This window comes from Gigantopelta aegis, chromosome 9 (genome assembly GCF_016097555.1).
Source record: "Gigantopelta aegis isolate Gae_Host chromosome 9, Gae_host_genome, whole genome shotgun sequence".
NCBI lineage: Eukaryota > Metazoa > Mollusca > Gastropoda > Neomphalida > Peltospiridae > Gigantopelta > Gigantopelta aegis.
The window spans coordinates 25,016,783-25,040,074 of NC_054707.1; the positions used below are offsets into that span (position 1 = coordinate 25,016,783).

Below are 23,292 nucleotides of genomic sequence, written 5' to 3' on the forward strand. Positions count from 1 at the left end.
AGTTATTTTAATATGCTTATTATCAAACAGACCCATGCTAAAATCACCCAAATTAATTTTTCGCAATTAATTGAAACACTGAAACATGAATTGTTTAATTTTTTTGGTTATTCTTGAATATTCCATTTATTACCCATTCTCAGCAGTTCATATACATTAACAAATGCTGTATGCTCAGTACTTGTTAGAGAAGTAGTCAACAACAAAAATTGTACCATGGCTTCTGGCAATGACCTTCACCTTTGTATGCAAAAAAAACCCCGCAATGACCTGCTATGTGCATGTGACATTTGAGAAATCCTCTTATTGTTTTGTAGAGATCGCACGTGTTGTACAACATAGTTTTTGGAAAGTAAACTACAATGGATGAGATAACTGGATAATTATATGATATATTTTCTCTGTATAGTCCGTCCTACAGTACTTGGCAGCTTGCAATGTAAACCATATAATCGCAACAAACATGTTACCATGCGATCTCGTGGGTCACCAATTACTGTGGTACTTAAGTGCATGGGTTGGTGATTCCAGTTTCAAACAGATTTGTCATACTCATGTCCATTCAACATTCAGGCATGTCTAGGCTGTGTGCAGTCTCTGACAACGCCAGTGATTGAGTCCAGGACTTAAGGCGACAAGTCTTAAAGTGATATCAAGCGGTGGTACAAAAAGAAAACAACCAACTATGGCAAATGATCATTTGAAAAATCAAAGCAACCAAAATAATAATGTGAATTGTTTATTTTGTATACCAAGGCCCGTATTTATCAAAGAACTTAAGTTGGTATTTTATTCTAAATTTTAATTGTATCTATCTGTGATATTTGTATTTTGTGCACAGTCCTTTACACTGTGTTTTTATTTAAGTCGTGAATTTTTATATTGATGTGGTTCATCACTTTATTTCTTTGATTTACCATAGTTTGACACCCAATAGCTGATGTATTTTTCGTGCTGGGGTGTATTGTTAAACATTCATTCATTCGTTTACACAACAAAATACACTCAACGTGTTCGATTGTCATTCTACTATGTTCTAGAATTTGTGGAATCAAGATAGATAACTCCTGTGAATGTTGACAGAATGTTACGAAAACTGGTCGTGTCTCAACTACAGTTGTCAAGAATGATTTTCATGGCAATTTTTCTTACTTTTTTTTGCAATGCCTGAAAATATTAAACTAAAATTTTGTCTATAGCTTTATTATGTACTGTTACAGACCAAGTTTAACTTTCATGACGATTTACTCAATTTTCACAGTTATGGCCTTTGAATTTAGAAGATACGAGAATTTGTTGGATCTGGTAGGAGACATGTATTGCTTTAGCAGTATTCTCAGAATGCTAGTTATTCAAGTATTTAGCATCATGTTTTAATTTAACTCTTGAATTGTTATATTGCTGTTGATTATGACTTAATTGATGCATTTTCCATAGATTGACACCCAATAGCCAATGCATTTTTGGTGCTGGAGTATCATTAAACATTCATTCATTCATTCATGCATTTACTAAACCTTCATGCATTCATTAAACATTCATTCAAGTATTTAGTTTTTCATAGCAAAGTAAATCTTGCTTCCTGGATCACTAAATAAAAGTGATTTTATTTTCAGCAATATTTCTCATCTGGCCCAAGCTCAGGCCGCACCTCTGATGAGGAGTGGGTCCACAAATAATCAAGTGGGGGGCGGTGATATTTGCCCTCGCTGTAAGAGCAAGGTCTACTTTGCCGAGAAAGTCATTGGAGCAGGACAGGTATCTAATTGTTTACAATGAAATGTTTTCTACAGTTTTGATGTTTGATACCAATCTTTTTATCTTTTTGAAATGACCCAACAATTCCTCACCCAAATCACAAGTCATTAACATAGAATAAAGTAGAAATATGATTTTGCGTGCGTGCGCACGTGTGCGTGAATATCAGTGATAGTAATAAGCATAATTTTTCACTAGTACACCGGACAAGTACATCTAGAAATCTACTTATCCACCGATATTTTCACTTTTCCAAATAGGTTGTAAGTTGTTAAGACAATGTGTTTGGTTGCTCAAAATGAAACGGCATCATACATTTTTAATTGTCCACTAGACAACCATTGAGGTACATTGTGTTTGTCCCAACAGATTATTACTTGTCAGGACAAACGGACAAGTGCTTATTTCGAACACTGTATGTATGTCTGCAGATGAGTACTTCATTATGTAAACAAACAAACAAACAAGAAAACGCCAGTACCATATCATCTATTTTGTTTTTCAAATTTTGATTACCTTTATAACCCATATGTCTTCCCTTTGTATATATATACTGACACACAATGGAAATGCAAAACAGATATTTTTCAATATTTTGTTGTGATTAATGAAAAATATATTTATTGGACTTAAAATAACAGTTTATGAGAGGAAGCCATTGATTGGTACTTTTGTCTGGGTTTTAATCCTGGTTTTGTTCTCGTTACACTTACAATAGCAGAAACACACAAAATGGTGTGAAATGCGTTCATATTCCTCGTCACATTAAGAATGCTACAACTCGGAGAAGAACAAAGGGAGCGAGCGTTGGTCATAGTTCAAGGGGGAACTTGGCAAAGCCAAGTTGCTAGGACCTTCAGTCCATCCATCAACTAGTGGACGACTTGTTGAACGTCGTCAACAGACGGGGAGTGTCCGTGATCGACCTCGACCTGGTCAACATCCCATTCCGACTCCACTCCAAGATCGGCAGATTCAACGACACCACCTCCGTGACCAGTTCAGAACTGCGACGATGACAGCAAGCAACACAATAGGACATCATGGAAAGCATATCCATCCGATGACGGTCATCCGTCGACTCAGAGCGGCTGGACTCGGATGCAGATGCCCGTACAACGGTAACATCATGACACCACGACATTGTTCTGCGAGACTACAGTTTGCTCTCCAGAATGGTAATCATCCACCAGCCTTTTACTGGAGCATTGTTTTCTCAGATGAGTCCCGTTTCTCCGTCTCCTTTGCCGATGGAAGAGCACGTGTGTACAGGAGACTCCATGAACGGTACGCTGACGGATGTGTGAGGGAGCGTGATCGGTATAACCGTTATGAACTGGCCCGCCGTTTTACCGGATTTGAATCCGATTGAACACATGTGGGATGAGTTAGGATGTCGTGTACGTCACCACCAGCCACCACTGTGTAACGTCGCTGAGCTTGCACAGGCGTTGCAGGAGGAGTGGAGGAACGTTCCTGTGGCTTATTTGAGATGTTTGTGCCAATCCTTTCCCTGTCGTCTTCACTGACCTTGATATGGGAGGGTTGAACTTTTTGATTACGAATGCAACTCGATTACTGATGATAACTGGCCATGTTTCCATGTGAATGTATCTCATGAATACCAGTCATTAATGTCATATTACATTATCCATCAATTCATTAATAGTTTGTTGTTATTTGCAATGAAAAGTTGTTTTTGCATTTTCATTGTGTGTCAATATATGTTTCTCCCCAATACTGACAAGTGTTTTTAAAAGTTGGGGGTGGCTTTTTTTTTGTTTACTCACTGAGGTCAGTTCTAAGTTCTAACTTTTGCTGAGTGATGGATGGCAAACATGTTTGATATGAAGAGTTCAGGCGCAAAACACGATATAAGCCATTTTCTTTCTAGTTTTTAGTTAAAGCCATTATTGTATGTCAGTAAGGGCTAATCGTAGGCCTGCTGTTTGCAGCAAAACGTGATTGTATTGGGTAAATCCCATTTTTTGTTATCAAAACGTGATATATGCCAATTAAAAAACCCATTTTTACTGAAAAATAAAAATGGATATATCGCGTTTTGCGCCTGAACTCTTCATATATTAAACAGCTTCTAATAAACATGGTCATAATGTAAAGAACTGAGACTATTACAGTCTCCTGATGAATGTAGGGAGAAAATTATGACTGAAATATATTTACATTTAAACATTTTAAACTTTTTTTTGTTCTGTTGGTCATACGCTATATTTCTCGTTCCAGCCAGCGCACCATGACTGGTATATCAAAGGCCGTGGTGTATGCTATTCTGTCTGTGAGATGGTACATATAAAAGATCCCTTTCTGCTAATGAAAAAATGACCAAATGTTTGACATCCAATAGCCGATGATTAATAAATCAATGTGTTCTAGTGGTGTCATTAAACAAAACAAAAGAAAACCTTGATACGCTATAAAAATGTGTATGGCTTCCTTGACATAAATATATTTCACTATTTTCAGACCTGGCACAAACTGTGTTTCAAGTGTTCCATCTGTAACAAAGGACTCGACTCCAGCACAGTTTCTGAGAGGGAAGGAAATGTATTCTGCAAAGGTATGCTTCATAAAGGAAAACATACAGAATGGCTAATGAACCTCAGAAATAAATTAAGCTGAGCATTTCTATCCAGTACTGTGGTGCATTATTCCAGAGATGATCTTAATATTAGTATTTAATGTACATACGAGTAATGGCAATTATACTCTCCCTAAAACATTGTTACCTGTTACACTACCAGCTACTTGAATATATGTATAACCAATATGAAACACAAAGAAAACTATTCATACACGGCTATGAAATCGCTACTAAAGGTTGACCATGGAATCAAAACGTGAAATTGGCAAATCAGTTTTTGCAAGTGGCATGTGCAGCCAAATGATGTCACAATTTACTGTTACATAGGGGTATAGACGATAGCATTAGTGATTGCCTTCAACTCGAGTGCCAAATTTACAAATCCTGTTTATGTCTTGTAAGCATGTAACTACATACATTTACAAGGATTAAACACTTGCGTTTGTAACTACATACATTTACAAGGATTAAACACTTGCGTTTGTAACTGCATACATTTACAAGGATTAAACACTTGCATTTGTAACTGCATACATTTACAAGGATTAAACACTTGCATTTGTAACTGCATACATTTACAAGAATTAAACACTTGCATTTGTAACTACATACATTTACAAGGATTAAACACTTGCGTTTAAGAAAAACAGGCTGCGTAACTTTGGAACAGAGTTTTTCCACAGTGATTCACATTACAATTCCAAAACGTACAGAAGATGAATGCTATTGGATTGCTCACAAGCAAATGCAAACCAGGGAGATGTTACCTGACATATGGGAATTTGCATACCACAACTTGGAGCACTAGTGACAGACAAAGGTCAGGCTGACCCAGATAGATCACCCAGTCCAAGATACATCAAACACTACACACACTACAGGAACAGTACTAGGTGTTGAGAGATGATTGGTAGATCATCCTCCAATGTGTCATCTTTCTTCCCATTTAGCTGGAATAATCAAGGTTTTTTCTCCCTTTTCTTTTCTTCTGAAATTACATGTTTATCATTTGTTAAACTGTCTATATCTATTGGTGGTTTGGGAATACATCTTTGCAACATATAAATGTCATATTTCATTAAACTACCGTTTTAAGATATTTTTTCATTTGTTATGTTTTGTCACAGCTTGCTATGGTAAAAACTTTGGACCAAAAGGATTTGGATATGGACAAGCCATGTCCTACACAGAATAAGCTCCAGGTTTCGCATACAGAGGACACCGTTGACCAAGATGCATGTCGAAGAAATATATCTTCTGCATTTCATGTAATCTAGTATCTGTTTATTTGATTTTTAAATGAATTTTTTCATCATAAATAATTTATAAATACCAGTATAGAACATTCCATGAGAGAAAAGTACCAATTTTTATATCTAATTTCTATGTGAATTGACAGAAATTTGTAGGGATTGTATTTATTCATGTATTAATGTAAATTGAAAATAAAAATAGAACATTAATACTTTGTTCAGCCATACTTTTAATGAAAAATGGTTACAGATCAAATAAACAGATAATCCTGTTACATAATGGAACTCCAGAGAACAATAAAATCTCATGAAAATCATGTATTTGAAGCATAATTTTATATGTATACACAAGGTATTATATAATCTTGATTTTTCATACACAAGATTAATGTTTTTACCATTTTACTATTTTTATTTTATTGTCTTTTGTTATCCCCTTGGACATTAAGGGGCAAACAAGCTTTTGATATGGGCAGTTTTTACATGTAGCTCTGCTGTGATGTTTGTCATCGGAACTCTCGTGATTGTCTGGTGGTCTGTCTGTTACAGGCATGACAATCTTCCGCGGATACATTTTTCTCAATATTTTTAATCTGCTTTCGTGCCGTGCCGTGTTGGGTTACTTCACGCTTTAGACCTCATCCCTCTCCCCCCCCCCCCCCCCCCCCCCCCCAATGGCCAAAGGCCGTGTACTGTCTGCTTTGCGCACAGTTCGCAAAGCTTTCAGCTGATTTCATCAAGTGTCATTGTCATGCCTGCTGTTATCTTATCCATATGCTCCATTTTATTAATGGATCGTTCACAAACTTTGTATTGGCATTCTCTAGGGCAGTTTTTACTAACTAATGGAAAAAGATTTCAAAATACGTTAATTTTTATTAAATTAAGAAATTACAATTGATGTTTAACGTTGAGCATTTCAAAGTGTATCTCCTAGAGTTTGTTTTGAAACTTGGTACAGTGATTCTCTAATGAAAGACAGATATTTTTAAATTATTCAATTGTAACAATTAAAATTGAAGTTTACGGTTAAAAATTTCAGACGAACCAAGGTTTTGATCGAGTTATTCTGAAACTGATATAGCAATTCTCTGGGGCAGTCTGTTCAAACTAATAAAAAAACATTGAACATTTTAAAGTATTACCTTACAGTGTTTTGATTGGGTAATTCTGAAATTGTATATGAATTCTCAGGAAATTTTTACAAATCCGTGGAGAGATACAGGGTGTTTAAGAATTTTAAAATTAAATTCAAAATACTTAAAATGGAAATTTAGCATTGAATATTTCAGTGTTTATCTCAGCAAAAAGTCAATAAATTTAGTAAACCATACATTTAAAAAAATATTATTTTAACTTTTAAAATTTAAAAAATAGTAACTAGCAGATATGCCTAGACAACAGGCCTCTTGTTAGAGATTTGTTATACATGAGTCAGATGATATACTAGTAGTTTAATTCTGGTCTGTTTTATCAAACTATATTATTGTGCATTAAAGTTGTGATATTGTTACATGTATAAAAACTGCCAGACTTAATTTTAGTTAGCATTGTAGAACATTGCATGGAATCTTTTATGTTATTACAGTTAACGTGTGTATTTTTACAGGGTGGGTTTTTTTAGTACTACTACTGTATGTTGTGTTTCGTTTTAACTTCAAATGTTTAATAATGATTTGAGCACACTGATATATCATGCATGTTTGTATCAAATACTTGAAAACTATTAATTATTTTAAATACATTTTACTATTCCTAAATTGCCTGACTTCATCATTTTGCTGCCTTGGTCACCAAATGTAATTCAGTTTGCACCAAACTTAATACATTAGAAACCAATTGCTAATAATAACAGAAATTAATTGGATGGGAATAAATTTCATGAAATGCTATTTTTGGACAGTAGTTGCCTGTGTGACTGGGAAAAATGAAATAATTTCTGTTATAGAAATTCCATGCTGTGCAAATAAAACATACATCATTATTGCGTGCATGGATGGTGTATTTCAGTCTGGATTTGGCCGTTTAGCATATATACCTTACATCAATTTAGTTTTTGTTTTATTTTACCACGACCGGCCTTGGTGGCATCGTGGTTAGGCCATTGGTCTACAGGCTGGTAGGTACTGGGTTTGGATCCCAGTCGAGGCATGGGATTTTTAATCCAGATACCGACTCCAAACCCTGAGTGAGTGCTCTGCAAAGCTCAATGGGTAGGTGTAAACCACTTGCACCGACCAGTGATCCATAACTGGTTCAACAAAGGCCATGGTTTGTGCTATCCTGCCTGTGGGAAGCACAAGTAAAAGATCCCTTGCAGCTAATCGGAAAGAGTAGCCCATGTAGTGGCGACAGAGGTTTTCCTCTGAAAATCTGTGGTCCTTAACCATATGTCTGACGCCATATAACCGTAAATAAAATGTGTTGAGTGAGTCGTTAAATAAAATATTTCTTTCTTTTTCTTTCTTATTTTACCACATATTGTTTTTCTGTCAATTTGTTTATTATATAAAAAAGGTCAAAAATTGGAAACAATGGTTTTTTTGACTAGATTGTAACTTGCACTAGAAACAAAATTGCATATTTATGATCAGTTTGTATTTATATTTTATTTTTCAATAATTACCGTTTTATTTTGTTATTGAAATTTGTCATAATATGATTACTGAGAATGTTTGTTTGATAATTATATTACTGTTGTACCAATTTATTAAGACCACTCTGTGTTGTATGCTTTTTTGACATAATACAAAATAAAATTAAATTTTTTGTGTCATAATCTTGACGTATTACATTTACAAACCTATAATGCTGTACTTCAGTTTCACTATATTGCATAATACTTAGTAGAATCACCATATTCTGGTGTTGTGCTCTTGTTAGTTAATCTTATGATTATGTTTTTAGTAGAATAGAAATATTCCAGTTACATAATACAAAATGTTATGGCTGTTACCTATTTCTCTGTTTGGTTATTTTAAAACTGATTCATTAGCTAGTGATGATGAAACCTTCACCATTAAAACATATGGGTGAAATTTATGGATAAGTACATGTTGTAAATTAAAAATGCTTCACGTCTTTCTGATCATATTGAGAGAGGAGTATCATTTGTCATAATAAATTAGTGTATTTTATTTTTTGCCTTATAGTAATGGTTATATGACTATTGTGTAATAAATATAAGTTTTTGTATCGAAACATTTACATTGAATGAAGTAGAACTAGACTACATTTTCTTTCAAATTCAGAATCATGTACCGGTCCGTTTCTGTGAGTTTCGTGAGTCAGCATGAGTCACAAAACTCTGTGCTTTTCATTTCTTTAGGTTTGAACTACTCAAAATAATTAAATTGGAATGTGAATGTATGAGTTACATGTAATTGTTATGACTCCGAAAGTTCAAGTTTACTTCATGATTCGTAAGGATCATTTTAATGGTTTGGTTTAAATATTCCAGTATTATTCATTCCTCGAAACTACATGTGTCATGATTTTCATAATTGAAAAAAACAACAGTTTAGATACTGAGAAATGGTTTAGGACACCAGTTGCTGCAAATTACAATTCTTGAAGATTTCTGTAATATTACTTTTAAATACGCCTAAGCCCCTGAATAAATACACATGTACATGTACTTCAAAATGTTTTAATTTAATATTTCTTTACAAATGAAACTAGCAGTTATCTAGGTAGGAACCAAACTAAATGAAACTAGCAGTTATCTAGGTAAAACCACACTTGATAGGTTTTATATTTTTGTGCCTTTATTTTTAAAAGTCCAATAATCTTTTGATGTCTTGTTTCACCCTCTGTGTTCTGAAGTTTTGACTGTAAACTAAGATAATATGACCAAAGATAACCACATATGAATAATACTGATTCCTTTATACATGTGTATTGCATGAAACTGGTTGTGATAAAACATTCCATTGTGATGGACATTTTTTTTTTACAAATTTGCTATGTATTTTGGGACCATAGTTGTTAAATTTTGACTGTTTTGTTACATTTTGAAGACTGTTAACTTACAACAACCTGTTTGTTTTAAGTGAGGATTTGTTTTAGAAGTACATAATATTTTATGAAATAATTGTTTTAAGACAGAGGTGTACATGTCAGTCGGGCATTCGGCTAAGTCAGTGTAAGTTACAGTATCATTTTCTGTTCCTAATATATTATTTTGCATAATATTATTATTCATGGTCAGATTTATTTTAAATTTGTATGTTTCAGCATTTGCTTAAAAATTGGTCAGTTTGTTACATGTACATCTTAAAAAATAACTTTAAAAATCCTATTGTCTTAAAAAAAGAATGAGGTACTTGAAAATGCATATTCTATTTGTTGTATTAAGAACTTTAGTGAACTCCCTTTGCATGCTTTAATAATATTATAAGTGTTAAAATACTTGAAACCTTGTTTCCGTTTTCATATTTTTCACTTTGCGTCGTGAATCAAAAAAGTTAAAAACATATCGACACTAAAATGTTGCATGTTAATGGAATTCCATTTTTGAACAAACACCAGGGAACATTTTGTCAGTATTGTGCGATTCACGTTGTGTGTTTGAGTGATTGCTTCACATTTATTAAACATTAAATAATATCTAATCAATTTTAAAAAGTTTGAAAACAGAATGTTCTTTGAATATTTACCTGTCCAATGACCTACATGATGATCTGTATGTTCAGTTCTACCAGTCAGTATTTCTGACATAGCCCGAGTAGTGTGTGTATTAGTGGTGAAATATTTGTTATAGACGAACTCAAATATGATCAATGTAACGGTAATGGTATTGTTGTATTAGAGCGAGAATCTTTGCCAATCGTGTGGTAGGCAACAATTCCGTGTTTTCGCTATACAGTTATCTCTGACTGGAGAGAGTGTTCATAACATCCAAATATCCTTGTAGCTCTTGAATGGCAGACTATGGCTAGTCTCGCAGTACCTGCACACATCTTGTCTCACAAATTGTGTTTTAGCACAATAGTGCAATTCTTTCAGATGGTGGAGTAGGTTAGACGATGTATCAGTGTATTCCAACTTGATCGAACTGATATTTTTAAACCCCATAATTTCGACTGGTATGTTTTTTAAATTAATGCCAAACATTTATATTTTGCTGGCATCCGTAGTGATTTTACATATTGTTAGTGGTCGTTTCCAAAAAATATTCAAATGCCAGTTTACTATTTGAATATATGCTATTCTTCAGTTTCCATAAAATTTGAACATCTGTTTTAACTGTAAAAATCTTTTGAAAGAGATAAAAATTATATTTATTAGGGTGGCTTCAACCTTTCATCATCAGTAAAATTAGTGGTTGGGTCTCTCTCTAATTTTTAGGTGAGACTTCTAGTCATTATTTTCTAAAACTTTTGAAATATATTTCTACAGACTTAATCACTTAATTAACATAGTAAAGCATTGCAATATCAAGTTATTTAAGTGTGTTTGTCATAATATGTGATATATTAGCATCTTGTCATTAGTTTATAAAATGGTAATCTGTGTAGAATCTCAGCTCTCTTATTTTATGTACTCTTTAATGTACTGGTTTTGTTATTTGTGGAGTATATGTATGTACTGCTTAGTGCATTGGTTTTGTTATTTGTGTATTATGTGCTGCTTAGTGTATTGGTTTTGTTATTTGTATAGTACATGTATGTACTGCTTAGTGCATTGGTTTTGTTATTTGTGTATTATGTACTGCTTGGTGTACTGATTTTGTTGTCAACATATAGTGTTCATTTTGGTTTTTAGAAATGTATTTATTATTGTTTATGTGAGATCTTTTAATAACACTTGAGTGAAGTCAGCCTTGTTACGGTAACAGCAAACCAAATACAACAATGCCCAAGGGGGGGCATGACTTTTTATGAACAAATGAAACGCTATACAAATTAAACCCCGAGATGTGTGTGCTATTTTCTGGAGTAAAAAAAAGAAAGAAAACAAGTCACAGTCACAGGCGGGCAACTGAGGGCAACCCTCTGGAGGGTACAGCCCTGTATTGTTAGTTATTCCAAAAATAGCCACATAAGAGGTGATGGAGGTTAGGGTGACCCAGGAGCTTTGGGCAACATCATCATTTAACCCATTTGAGGATTAAATTTTATTAAAGTATTAAAGCCTTTTATAAGTACTTAATAAATTGGTGAACAAAACTAAAACATTTTAACTTCTTAATCCAATAAAATATTTGTCAAATTTATGACGAGTTAATGGGTGAATGAATGTTTAACAAGAGCATGAGATAGTTGAATAATTTAACTTCATGCAATAAAAATTAGCAAATTTATGGGGAGTTGAATAATTTACCCCTTACCATATACCGTTGCAACAGCTGGTGGGAAGTATCCAAATATTTATTATATGGGTGGTGGCTAATATTACTGAAATAATGACGGATTAATTAATAGGTGGTGGGGTTATATTACATTGTTTCGAACTCTTCCAAGTGTAAATGTGAATGGTTGTGATCAGTATTGAATTGGATTAAAACAGACTGCCATGATGGATTAAGAGTAAGACATGGACTCCGATTCTGGTAACAGCAAGAAAGCAGTTATTAGAATTATGCAAAGCTTTTGTCAGTATCATTTATTATTTTAAAATACATTGCATTTATGTAACTGTAATTATATTATATTAGGAAGCAAAATTTGTTTGAAGAAAAAAGTTCCATTTCCTTTGGATATTAGTATATTTGTTAGCGTAATATAAGAAATGTATGCTTTAAAACGTGATGTGATTTTGATATCAAAAAGTGAGAAAATAAAACAAATTTTGCTGTAATGTTTTATTATTTTTATTATTAATAGTACTAGTAGTAGTAATATCATTATTCTGCCTATTGACACTTAAAATCATTGTATATGTGGCGTAACTCTTCCGCGTTCAGGGAAGACTAGTACTATTGGTGTCCACGTTCAGGGAAGACTAGTACTATTGGTGTCCGCATTTAGGGAAGACTAGTACTGTTGGTGTCCGCATTCAGGGAAGACTAGTACTACTGGTGTCTGCATTTTGGGAAGACTAGTACTATTGATGTCCGTGTTACGGGAAGACTAGTACTACTGGTGTCCACGTTCAGGGAAGACTAGTACTATTGGTGTCTGTGTTCAGGGAAGACTAGTACTACTGGTGTCTTCGTTCATGTAAGACTTGTACTATTAGTGTCCGCATTCAGGGAAGACTTACTACTGGTGTCTTCGTTCATGGAAGACTAGTACTATTGGTGTCTTCGTTCATGGAAGACTAGTACTATTGGTGTCTTCGTTCATGGAAGACTAGTACTGTTGGTGTCCGCATTCAGGGAAGACTAGTACTACTGGTGTCTGCATTTTGGGAAGACTAGTACTATTGATGTCCGTGTTACGGGAAGACTAGTACTACTGGTGTCCACGTTCAGGGAAGACTAGTACTATTGGTGTCTGTGTTCAGGGAAGACTAGTACTACTGGTGTCTTCGTTCATGTAAGACTTGTACTATTAGTGTCCGCATTCAGGGAAGACTTACTACTGGTGTCTTCGTTCATGGAAGACTAGTACTATTGGTGTCTTCGTTCATGGAAGACTAGTACTATTGGTGTCTTCGTTCATGGAAGACTAGTACTATTGGTGTCCACGTTCAGGGAAGACTAGTACTACTGATGTCTTTGTTTAGGGAAGACTAGTACTATTGGTGTCTGCATTCAGGGAAGACTAGTACTACTGATGTCTTTGTTCAGGGAAGACTTGTACTATTGGTGTCCACATTCTGGGAAGCCTAGTGCTATTGGTGTCCGCATTGAAAGAAAACTAGTACTACTTGTCCTAGTTCAGGGAAGACTAGTACTACTGGAGTCCACATTCAAAGAAAACTAGTACTACTGGTGTCCACGTTCAGGGAAGACTAGTACTACTGGTGTCCACGTTCAGGGAAGACTGGTACTATTGGTGTCCGCATTGAGGGAAGACTAGTACTAGTGATGTCCGCATTCAGGGAAGACTAGTACTACTGATGCCTTTGTTCAGGGAAGACTAGTACTATTGGTGTCCGCATTCTGGGAAGACTAGTGCTATTGGTGTCCGCATTCAGGGAAGACTACTATTGGTGTCCGCATTCAGGGAAGACAGTACTATTGGTGTCCGCTTTCAGGGAAGACTAGTACTACTGATGTCTTTGTTCAGGGAAGACTAGTACTATTGGTGTCCGCATTCAGGGAAGACAGTACTATTGGTGTCCGCATTCAGGGAAGACTAGTACTACTGATGTCTTTGTTCAGGGAAGACTAGTTATATTGGTGTCTGCATTCTGGGAAGACTAGTGCTATTGGTGTCCGCATTGAAAGAAAACTAGTACTACTTCGTCTTAGTTAAGGGAAGACTAGTACTATTGGTGTCCACGTTCAGGGAAGACTAGTACTACTGGTGTCCGCATTCAGGGAAGACTAGTACTATTGGTGTCTTCGTTCAGGGAAGACTAGTACTATTGGTGTCCGCATTCAGGGAAGACTTGTACTATTGGTATCTTCGTTCAGGGAAGACTAGTACTATTGGTGTCCGCATTCAGGGAAGACTTGTACTATTGGTATCTTCGTTCAGGGAAGACTAGTACTATTGGTGTCCGCATTCAGGGAAGACTTGTACTATTGGTATCTTAGTTCAGGGAAGACTAGTACTATTGGTGTCCGCGTTCAGGGAAGACTTGTACTATTGGTGTCCGCGTTTAGGCAAGACTAGTACTATTGGTGTCCGCGTTCAGGGAAGACTAGTACTACTGGTGTCTGCGTTCAGGGAAGACTAGTACTACTGGTGTCTGTGCGTTCAAGGATGACTAGTACTACTGGTGTCCGCGTTCAGGGAAGACTAGTATTACTGGTGTCCGCGTTCAGGGAAGACTAGTACTACTGGTGTCCGCTTTCATGGAAGACTAGTACTACTGGTGTCCGCGTTCACGGAAGACTAGTACTACTCTAGCCCCCTAATAATTCTGAATAAAAAATATTTGTAGTAAATCTTGAGGCAGAGATTAATTTGACTTGTAGAATGCCGAAAATTGCATTTCAGGATATTTTATGGGGGAGCATACCCTCGAACCCCCTAGAAACTTTGTTTTGCGCCCTCGATCTCAGTGAGCTACTCACCCCTTCCGCCTTGCCTATAGTTATCAATAAATAATCATAATCAGTCGTCGTGAATGCTTCAAATAAGGGTTATATTTTTTTGCGCCCCCCCCCCCCCCCCCAGTAATGATTAAAAGGAGACGGTTAACATTTTATATTTTATACACCACCATCCATAGGATAAAATAAGGAACATGCAAACTCCCCAAAATATATTTTAATACACAGTATAGAGAGAGAGAGAGAGAGAGAGAGAGAGAGAGAGAGAGAGAGAGAGCGTGCGTTTGAACTAGAGTACCCCTATCCATATACATGTCATATATGCAGAGCCGAACCTGACCTAAAATAAATTAGGTTGCAGTTTTTAACCAGTATCGGATCTTCCCATATAAACAAAGGTACTTTTAAACTAAAAGGACCCCCCCCCCCCCCCCCCCCACCACGTATTTATCAAGGAGTGTCAACTGTCCCCTTACCGTACGTTAAAAAGACCATGTGCAGAGGAGAAGCTATTTAAAGTTGATAACCTTTGCTAATTGCTGTCAAAGACGTGCTTATTATCTCATAATTGACATTGGATTCTATTACAGAAAACGCCTCAAACAATTTGCTGGGTTGTCGTTAAATAGTCATTCAATACATTTGATTAAAAAAAAAAAATCATGAAATGATATCAACAATAATAAAACACTTAACAAAATGCCACATGAAGTGACTGGCATGAATAAAATTAATGTATCTCGGAGAACCAGACGTGAAAATCGGCATTTAATACTGCTTGTCACGACTGCATTCCATCAACGGAATCATTGTGTTTGCACCCTTTGTGTTCCGTCTTTGTGTTGATTAAGTAAAATCCGTATTGTAGATGACTGTGTAAATACCACTGATTAATACAGTTTCCCTCATTTAACCACAACGGTGATTATTGCCAGCGTCTATCAGTATTAAATTCCACACGCACACTTCGTTTTCAAGTAAACCTAAATGATAGAGAATACTAGCTACAGGGTCGTACGTAGGCGTATGGACTACCATTTTTACGGGGTGGGTGGGTGTGCAAGCTGATTTTTGCCCGAATTAAACGAAAATACCAGAATCTGGATAACAACATTTATTCATATTACTATTACTGCCAAACAGCTAAGGAATAACTATACATTTTTACATGGATCACAACAAATATTGTTGGCAGAATGATGAAAATACATGGTGAAAAGGTTGTACGCTCGCTCATTTTTGCCCGAATAACTATAATTTTGCCTGAATTTGACAATTTGCTCCAGCCCTGGGGGGCGGGGGGGGGGGGGGGGGGGGGGGGGGGGGGGGGGGTATGTTGCCCCCTGTGCTTATGGGGTCGCACCTAGTCGAAATATACTGGTGGTGTAGGGATTTGTGTATTAGTAACACATGAATCCTGGCACAGTAATTTAGTCTCTTCTCCAGCCTTTGAATGAGCAGTCTCAGTTTACTGTTTGGATTAAAGTGCCTTCAAGACATCATCCCCTGCGCGTGCTGTAACCTCACCGTGGTGCAGGGGTGTAACATTCTCTTTGAGAATGGCCAATACAGCACAAATTGAAGTTTAGAGTAAAATTCGGTGTCCGTAAAATTCTGTGATATTTGTATTTGTATTTTTGCACAGTTCTTTACACTGTTTTTGTTTAAACCTTGAATTTTTATATTGATGTTGATCATCACTTTATTTATTTGCATTACCATAGTTTGACACCCAATAGCCAATGTATTTTTCGTGCTGGGGTGTCGTTAAACATTCATTCATTCATTCATTCAAGACATCATATTTTATTTGTAATTTACTAATTGCTATTCCAGATTCTGTCCATTCCCACCTTACCCCCATCCGCTCTTCTATTTCGGACAGTCACTGGCGAGGTCAGAGGTTATGCCCAGGATGGACGTGCCTGAACCTTCTGTGGATATGGGTAAGTTAATAGTTTCACTTCACTAACCTTCAAACGTTTATTGTAAATCATTAAAACAAATAATACATTATTTTTTGCTATTATTACAGAGGAATATTGGTAAAAAATGAGACAGTCCGTTGTCATAGAATGAATGGATTTATGAATGAATACAAGAGTAGACGGATGAGAATCGGCACATATTGAATCGGTATTGAAAGCGGGAAGGATATCCATGTATATAATTACACACACACGCACACACGCACGCAGGCACGCACTATTTTACTGTTTGAGGGTTTTTAAGAGATGTACGCCCAGATGTATTAAAAATGCCATTGTCTTGAACCCTGCAGCTGTTTGTCATCATTTGCTACAAACTTAAAGCCGTGACAATATTTAATATATATTATTGTAGAAAACAAAATAACTTCTTTTAAAAAAAACCTAACATTTTTGTTATAGCCCACTTCTCAAACTTAAATTTTCTCTCTGCCGTATTTTAATTATTGATCATTTCGATATTAATATCAGTCAGTGTCATAATGAATAAAACTGTTGTGAGTGACATCGCATCATTGCTACGACGTATTAAAAACAGACATGAGGTATAGTGGCATAACTCTTTAAAACTCTATCCTGTTGAAGGATACTCGTTGTGGAAACTTGCAGTGTCTTGTCTAGAGTATTCATTTCTAGGTTATCCTCATGTCTACAGAAAATTAATATTATGCTTACGATGATGATAACTAGTTTAACGTGCCCATATACCACTAGGGTTTCGAACACGCCCATCCCGAGTCCGACCTCCGATAAGATCGGTGGCCTGACTCGGGACGAAAGGGGGGGGGGGGGGGGGGGGGGGGGGGGGAGGGATTTTAGTGGTGGTAGAAACTGGGCAGAATTTTGAAAATAGCAATGAGTAAAGAAGTTAATAGATAAAAAAATAAAAAGGTTACAAGCCAAAAATAAAAAAGAATTGACTGCTCGGTCGAATATTTATATAATTTGGAGCATTTTAGAAGGACAGTCCAAAATTAAATAAGAGAAAGAAGAGAGGATCGGACTATTTAATAATATTTAAAAAAAAGAAGTAATTTCGACATAAAATTTTGAACGCAGATCTAAAAGTTTAAAGTCCGATCGATATGTCCACGCGAGTGGCCTCGTTAAGGCCGTTTGGGTGCACATCATCTACGGGGAGGTGGTGTTGTTCCTCTCCTCAAAGTGAGGCACCAGTTTCCTGTAGCTGTGGGTGCTAAGGCAGTGGACCATCTGTGGGTACTGGGCGCCGGTGACGATCTTCATGATTCTGTCGATGGTGTTGTTATCCATGTCATGGCTGAGGAATCCCTGTCGGTAAAGATCATCCCGGCGCGACGTCACTACTATAGCTTCCACTCCCCGTAGTTTGACCGTGTGGATGGCGACCTGGAGGCCATCGGGAAACGTCTTGAAGTTTTCTTCGTAGACCCCGCCTGGCAGTCTGTCGGGGTCCGTGACGTCTCCCACCAAGTACTTAGAGTACTGGCCTTTAATTTTCCGCGCTGCCACTCTCCAGTCACCCGAAGAGGAAGTAGAAGGCCGCGTCTTGGCTGGTTGGTCCTCCGGGGGGGGGGGGGGGGGGGGGGGTCACGGCCTTCCTCTTGACAGCCCCAACATCCAGAGTCGCCGTCGCGGAGTCCCCCGTGGGTGGGGGTCTCGACGCAGACGAACGACGAGCGGGAACAGGTGACGCTGGTCGCGGTGCACTGGGTGGCTGCTCCACTTCCCGCATCTGAAAAGTCGGTCCGGCTGGTTGGCGAGTCGCCTCCCGTCGATCCGTCCGGTTTGGTCGTGGTGGGGGGCGGCGACGCAGACGGGACCGCCACTGGCGGTTAAGCCGCCAGCTTTGTCCCCGCCTGAGCCGCCCCTGGCGCACGTTTCCTCTTCCTAGTTCCCTTCCTCTTGGCTGTAGCCGCGTCGCCATACACCAAGGTCACGGTTGCCCGTGACCCGGTGTACGCGACGCGGTACTCCAACAGCGATCCATAACTAGCGATCAGTCCCCCCAGGTGGGGGGTGGGGGGGGGGGGGGGGGGGTAAGTTGAGAGCGCATGAAACCACGTCTAACTTCATCGCTGGCCAAACTGAGAGTCTGCTTTGTTTGAAATCGTTTTTATCCTAAGGCTTTATCCACCTGTTTTGGTTTCGTGCTTACCTTTTTTATTTTGGACAGATAATATACAGTATTGCAGTATGACCGTGCCACGAAGAGAAACATTTAAATATTTTATATACATGTACCGATCTTGTGTCCTCAATCTTTTGTTGCATATAAGCACAAAAACTATGTTGTTATATATTATACGAACATATTTATTGTTAGATGTACTTCACAAAACACAACCAATTCAAACGATGAACACATAAAGATTCAATAATAGAAATAAAAACAACATAACAATTTTTACAATCATAGACATGGGATACAACACATTTTCATCATAAATCGCAAGGCTGAAAAACAATCAAATATCTTATGTTGTTGGGTCAGCGTCATAACGTTTAAAATTGTTTTATTTTCAACTACTATTACGTTAATAACAGCTGTATCAAAAGCAAACATTGGCACGTGTGTAACTGAAGAAAACACTTCACAACAATCTGTAAGTATAATCAGTGGCAAATTTAAAATGTTAAACTATGACTATGGAACTTTATGAATTTAACTGACTATATAGCTAGGGCACAGTGATGGACAATACAAAACTATTTTAGAAAGAGCATTAGGCTTCAGCTTGGATATTCTTTTAGTACATAGAGGAATTTTTCACGACAGTTGCAGAATATCAGTAACACCATATTGAAAGTCCCCTAGATTCCCTTGTGTGCTTTCCTATTTCAGCATTTTCTGATGGAACAGTAGTGTTTTCTGTCTAAAATATTACTTCAAATGATCTAAATTTAATTCATAATTGTTAAGAAATAATAAGTTAATAGCTTTTGCCTATACTAGAAAGAGGTTGTTCAACAATTACGTAACGCAACCGTATGGTGAGAGGACGTAACATTTTCAAAATAATGTCTCATTTGATTAAAAAGTCAAATTGAAGCCACTGATATCTTCTTCTTTAATATATATATATATATATATATATACTCGTCCAAAAAAGTAGGGGAACTCTAATAAGAATTTACAATTGCCAAAATGTTACGGTATATTAGCTGTGGAGAATGGTTATATGATAATAGTGAATTAATTGAGCAGACATTGCAACCGGTAGTTCAGTATTACAGTAGGTTTTATGACCACCAAAGATCTTGAAGGGCGATTGGGGTCAGAAGTGAAATTTGAAAGTTGACGTTCTGTTTTTTATCAGTAAATCGCAAATTCAAACAATAAAAATGTCTACAAACAAAACAATAACAACTGTATGATCAACAGAATGAAAACGATTGACCCCAATAATGGTCCACAGTGATTTATCCGACCTTCCTGGAAATTGTCAAAATCGAGAATGACGCCCCACGCACGTGTACGGGGCAACTGCGTGATGCACGTGCAAACTATGGAATGTGTTTCGGTGTGTTGATAAACAGACCTGAACGTTCTTTACTAGGATGTCTTTCGTCAAAACGTACGTTCGGTCTAATAGTTGATATTAACATTAATATTTCAGGTTCCTTTTTTTTTTTTTTTATATATATATATACTGAATAAAATAAGAAACTTCCGCTAACTTTACTTGAACATAACTTGATGAAAACAAACCGCGGGAATAATTGTTATATATGCGTTTAAAGAGTGTTCCATGATGCATCGTTTGGTGCAAAAATCATGGCCATAGGTTAACAGAAACTGGGAGAAACCACCCACTTAATAACGGGTATGACCACCTCTTGAAATGACCACTGCAGTGCATCGCAGGCGCATATAATTGACTAAAGTATTGATTTCTGCCTGTGGAATATTGTTCCATTCCTGAATGAGCGCTTGACGAAGTTCGTTGACGTTAGCGGGTGGGTTGGGACGACGCCTCAATCGTCTGTCTAGACTATCCCAGACATGCTCGATGGGGTTGAGATCAGGACTTTTAGCGGGCCAGTCATCAATGAAATCAATGTTATTTGTCCTAAGAAAATTTACAGTGTCTCTAGCTGTATGAGAGGTGGCATTAGCATGCTGAAAAATCGAGATGTTGGCGTTGTTATGGAACAGAGAAATGACGTGATGAGCGAGAATGGCATCGCGGTAACGTTGAGCATTTAAATTGCCACCAATGACGACTAGTGGTGAACGATAACCATGGGCAATGGCTGCCCAGACCATGACAGAACCCCCACCCCCGAAACCATCTCCTTCAAGAACACAACAGTCAGCATAGCGTTCATTTCGCCTACGGTAGACGCGCACCCTGCCATCACCACGTTGCAAAGAAAATCTGGATTCATCCGAAAAAAGAACGGTATTCCAGCGTCGCCGTATCCAACGAGTGTGTACACGTGCCCAATTAAGACGATTTAGACGATGACGTTGCGTTAAAACGCACCCGACGCATGTAAACCGTTCTCCCGCAGACGATTACGAACAGTTTGCCCACTGATTCGGTTATTATGAAGCCCAGGTGTGTTAGCAGCAGTAGCAGTGGCAGTTTGGAATCGATTGCGCAAATGCGTGTTCATGATATAGCGGTCTTGACCACGCGTTGTAACACGCGGACGTCCACGACGTGGCAAGTCGTTGGTGCTTCCTGTCGTTCGAAATCTTACGCGAAGATTTCGTATCGCTCGACTAGAACTCCCAACATGCCTTGCAACGTCTTCTGTCGTCATGCCAGCATCAAGCATACCAATCGCCCGTTCGCGTAAATTATTGCGTATTCTTGGCATACTAAAAATGCTACAATGTAAAAAACGTAATTTTATTTTACAAATTTTGAAGCGTTTTCGTTCACTTGACAACAATCTCAGTAAGACATGTAAAACAAATTGACCGAATACTACACGGGACATGTCGAACCATGCATGCACGTGCAAATTGAATTTCACGTTGTCGACGATTAACAGTGCAAAAATAATCGATAAAATTCATGAATCCTGATAATACAGCTCAAGGCTAATACTACCTATATAATTTCATTACACAATGAATTCTTTAACACAACAAATACTATATGTACAAATCGGAAGTTTCTTTTTTTTGTTCAGTATATATATATATATATATATATATATATATATATATATATATATATATATATATATATATATACATATACACACACTTTTATGCTCTAATGTGACATTCCAATTTGACACTTTTAAACTTCAATTTAATATGAATTACCGTAATGGGTTCATTCCTGGAAAATCACAGAAGCGCCTACATTAGGAGATAACGTTTTGGAATCGCTTCTGTTATCATATGTACGCTCATAAGCAAAACAATTTGGAATAGAGTTTTATTTAAAGATATGTTTTGGACATTTAGTGTGAAGCCTAATTATATGTGTTTTTCCATGTTTATAAAACAATCGGAACATTCCAGAAGAAAGTCATAGTTAAATTCTGGCAACAAGTAGCATACTAACGGCACAGTGGAATATCCACCATCTTTGTAATATAAGTAACAGATGTCTAATTTTGCGTAACTGATATTTCGTTCGCACATTACATTTACATCGGCATCAATTACATCGGCATGCCGGATTACACAAAAACGAAATGGAATGCCTGCATTTGTTTTTGAAATTGGTTTTTTAGCAAAGTTTCATTTCTCAAAGGCCAAGCCTCGTGCTTATAAAACGTATGTAAGACTTTAATGATGTCATGGGAACACAATACATAATGCATGCGCGCGACGTAATTAAAGATACGAGTTCAGATTCATTAAGCAGGGGCTCTGGTAACACTAAATATTAAAACACCAAATAATGTTAATGTATTACAACTGTCTTCACAAAGAGATCTTGGGCTTCACACACAAAGGCTTGACAATTATAAATCACAATTCAGTTGGATGCCGTTCGTTTCCTCGACGTTCAAAGGCTTCATTTCAACTAAATCCTGAAATAATTAACAGAAATAAGTTAAATACAGTAATTATGAAAAAGTGCATGCTATGGTTAATATCTTAGGTGATTTAGTCACATGAAATACTGAGTTATTTGGCCACAGAACATGCCTATTAAACTACGCGTATGGATGCTATGATTGCTTTCATACCATATATATGTAGAATTTATATTTTTACCCACATGGTAAACTAGAGTTTACAGGCTCGTAACATCAGTCCAACCCGATGATGTAAAACAACATATGTTTGTAAACATACAAACTGTTCGAATGTATGAATTTCTGATAAATATCACATATTTTGAAGGCTGGTAATAAATAAGACGGCCATTCCCGGAAAAGTATTATAATTGCAATGAGAAAAATGCTAAAACTTCAAGACTAACATGGCTAAGAAAAAGCATTTTGTAAGAACTACACATAGGCCTACATTTACTAATGTAGAACTTGAATCATAACAAAAGGCCCATGGTCCTAAATGGCCACCTGAGTAAATTATTGACCTCACTTACCAGACTTATGGTGTGCACAACACCCATTTTTGCATGGGGTCAGAATGACCAAATTCATGATTTTTTTTTCTTC

General features: G+C 36.9%; 2 protein-coding genes across 3 annotated transcripts in view; one reads left to right on the forward strand and one right to left on the reverse strand.

The window, feature by feature from the left end:
* The window catches only part of LOC121381910 (cysteine and glycine-rich protein 1-like), a 29,074-nt gene extending 21,297 nt beyond the window's left edge, over positions 1-7,777 (forward strand). For both annotated transcript variants that reach the window (XM_041511321.1, XM_041511322.1), the window contains exons 7-9: positions 1,617-1,758; positions 4,243-4,336; positions 5,488-7,777. In XM_041511321.1, the coding sequence (XP_041367255.1) occupies positions 1,617-1,758; positions 4,243-4,336; positions 5,488-5,555 (304 nt within the window). In that variant the 3' untranslated portion in view covers positions 5,556-7,777. The remainder of the gene's footprint in view (positions 1-1,616; positions 1,759-4,242; positions 4,337-5,487) is intronic.
* A 14,141-nt stretch (positions 7,778-21,918) lies between these two features.
* Positions 21,919-23,292, reverse strand: part of LOC121382047 (calcitonin receptor-like) — a 140,168-nt gene continuing 138,794 nt past the window's right edge. Inside the window, exon 13 of the mRNA XM_041511522.1 lies at positions 21,919-22,698. Within this exon, the coding sequence (XP_041367456.1) occupies positions 22,630-22,698 (69 nt within the window). The 3' untranslated portion in view covers positions 21,919-22,629. The remainder of the gene's footprint in view (positions 22,699-23,292) is intronic.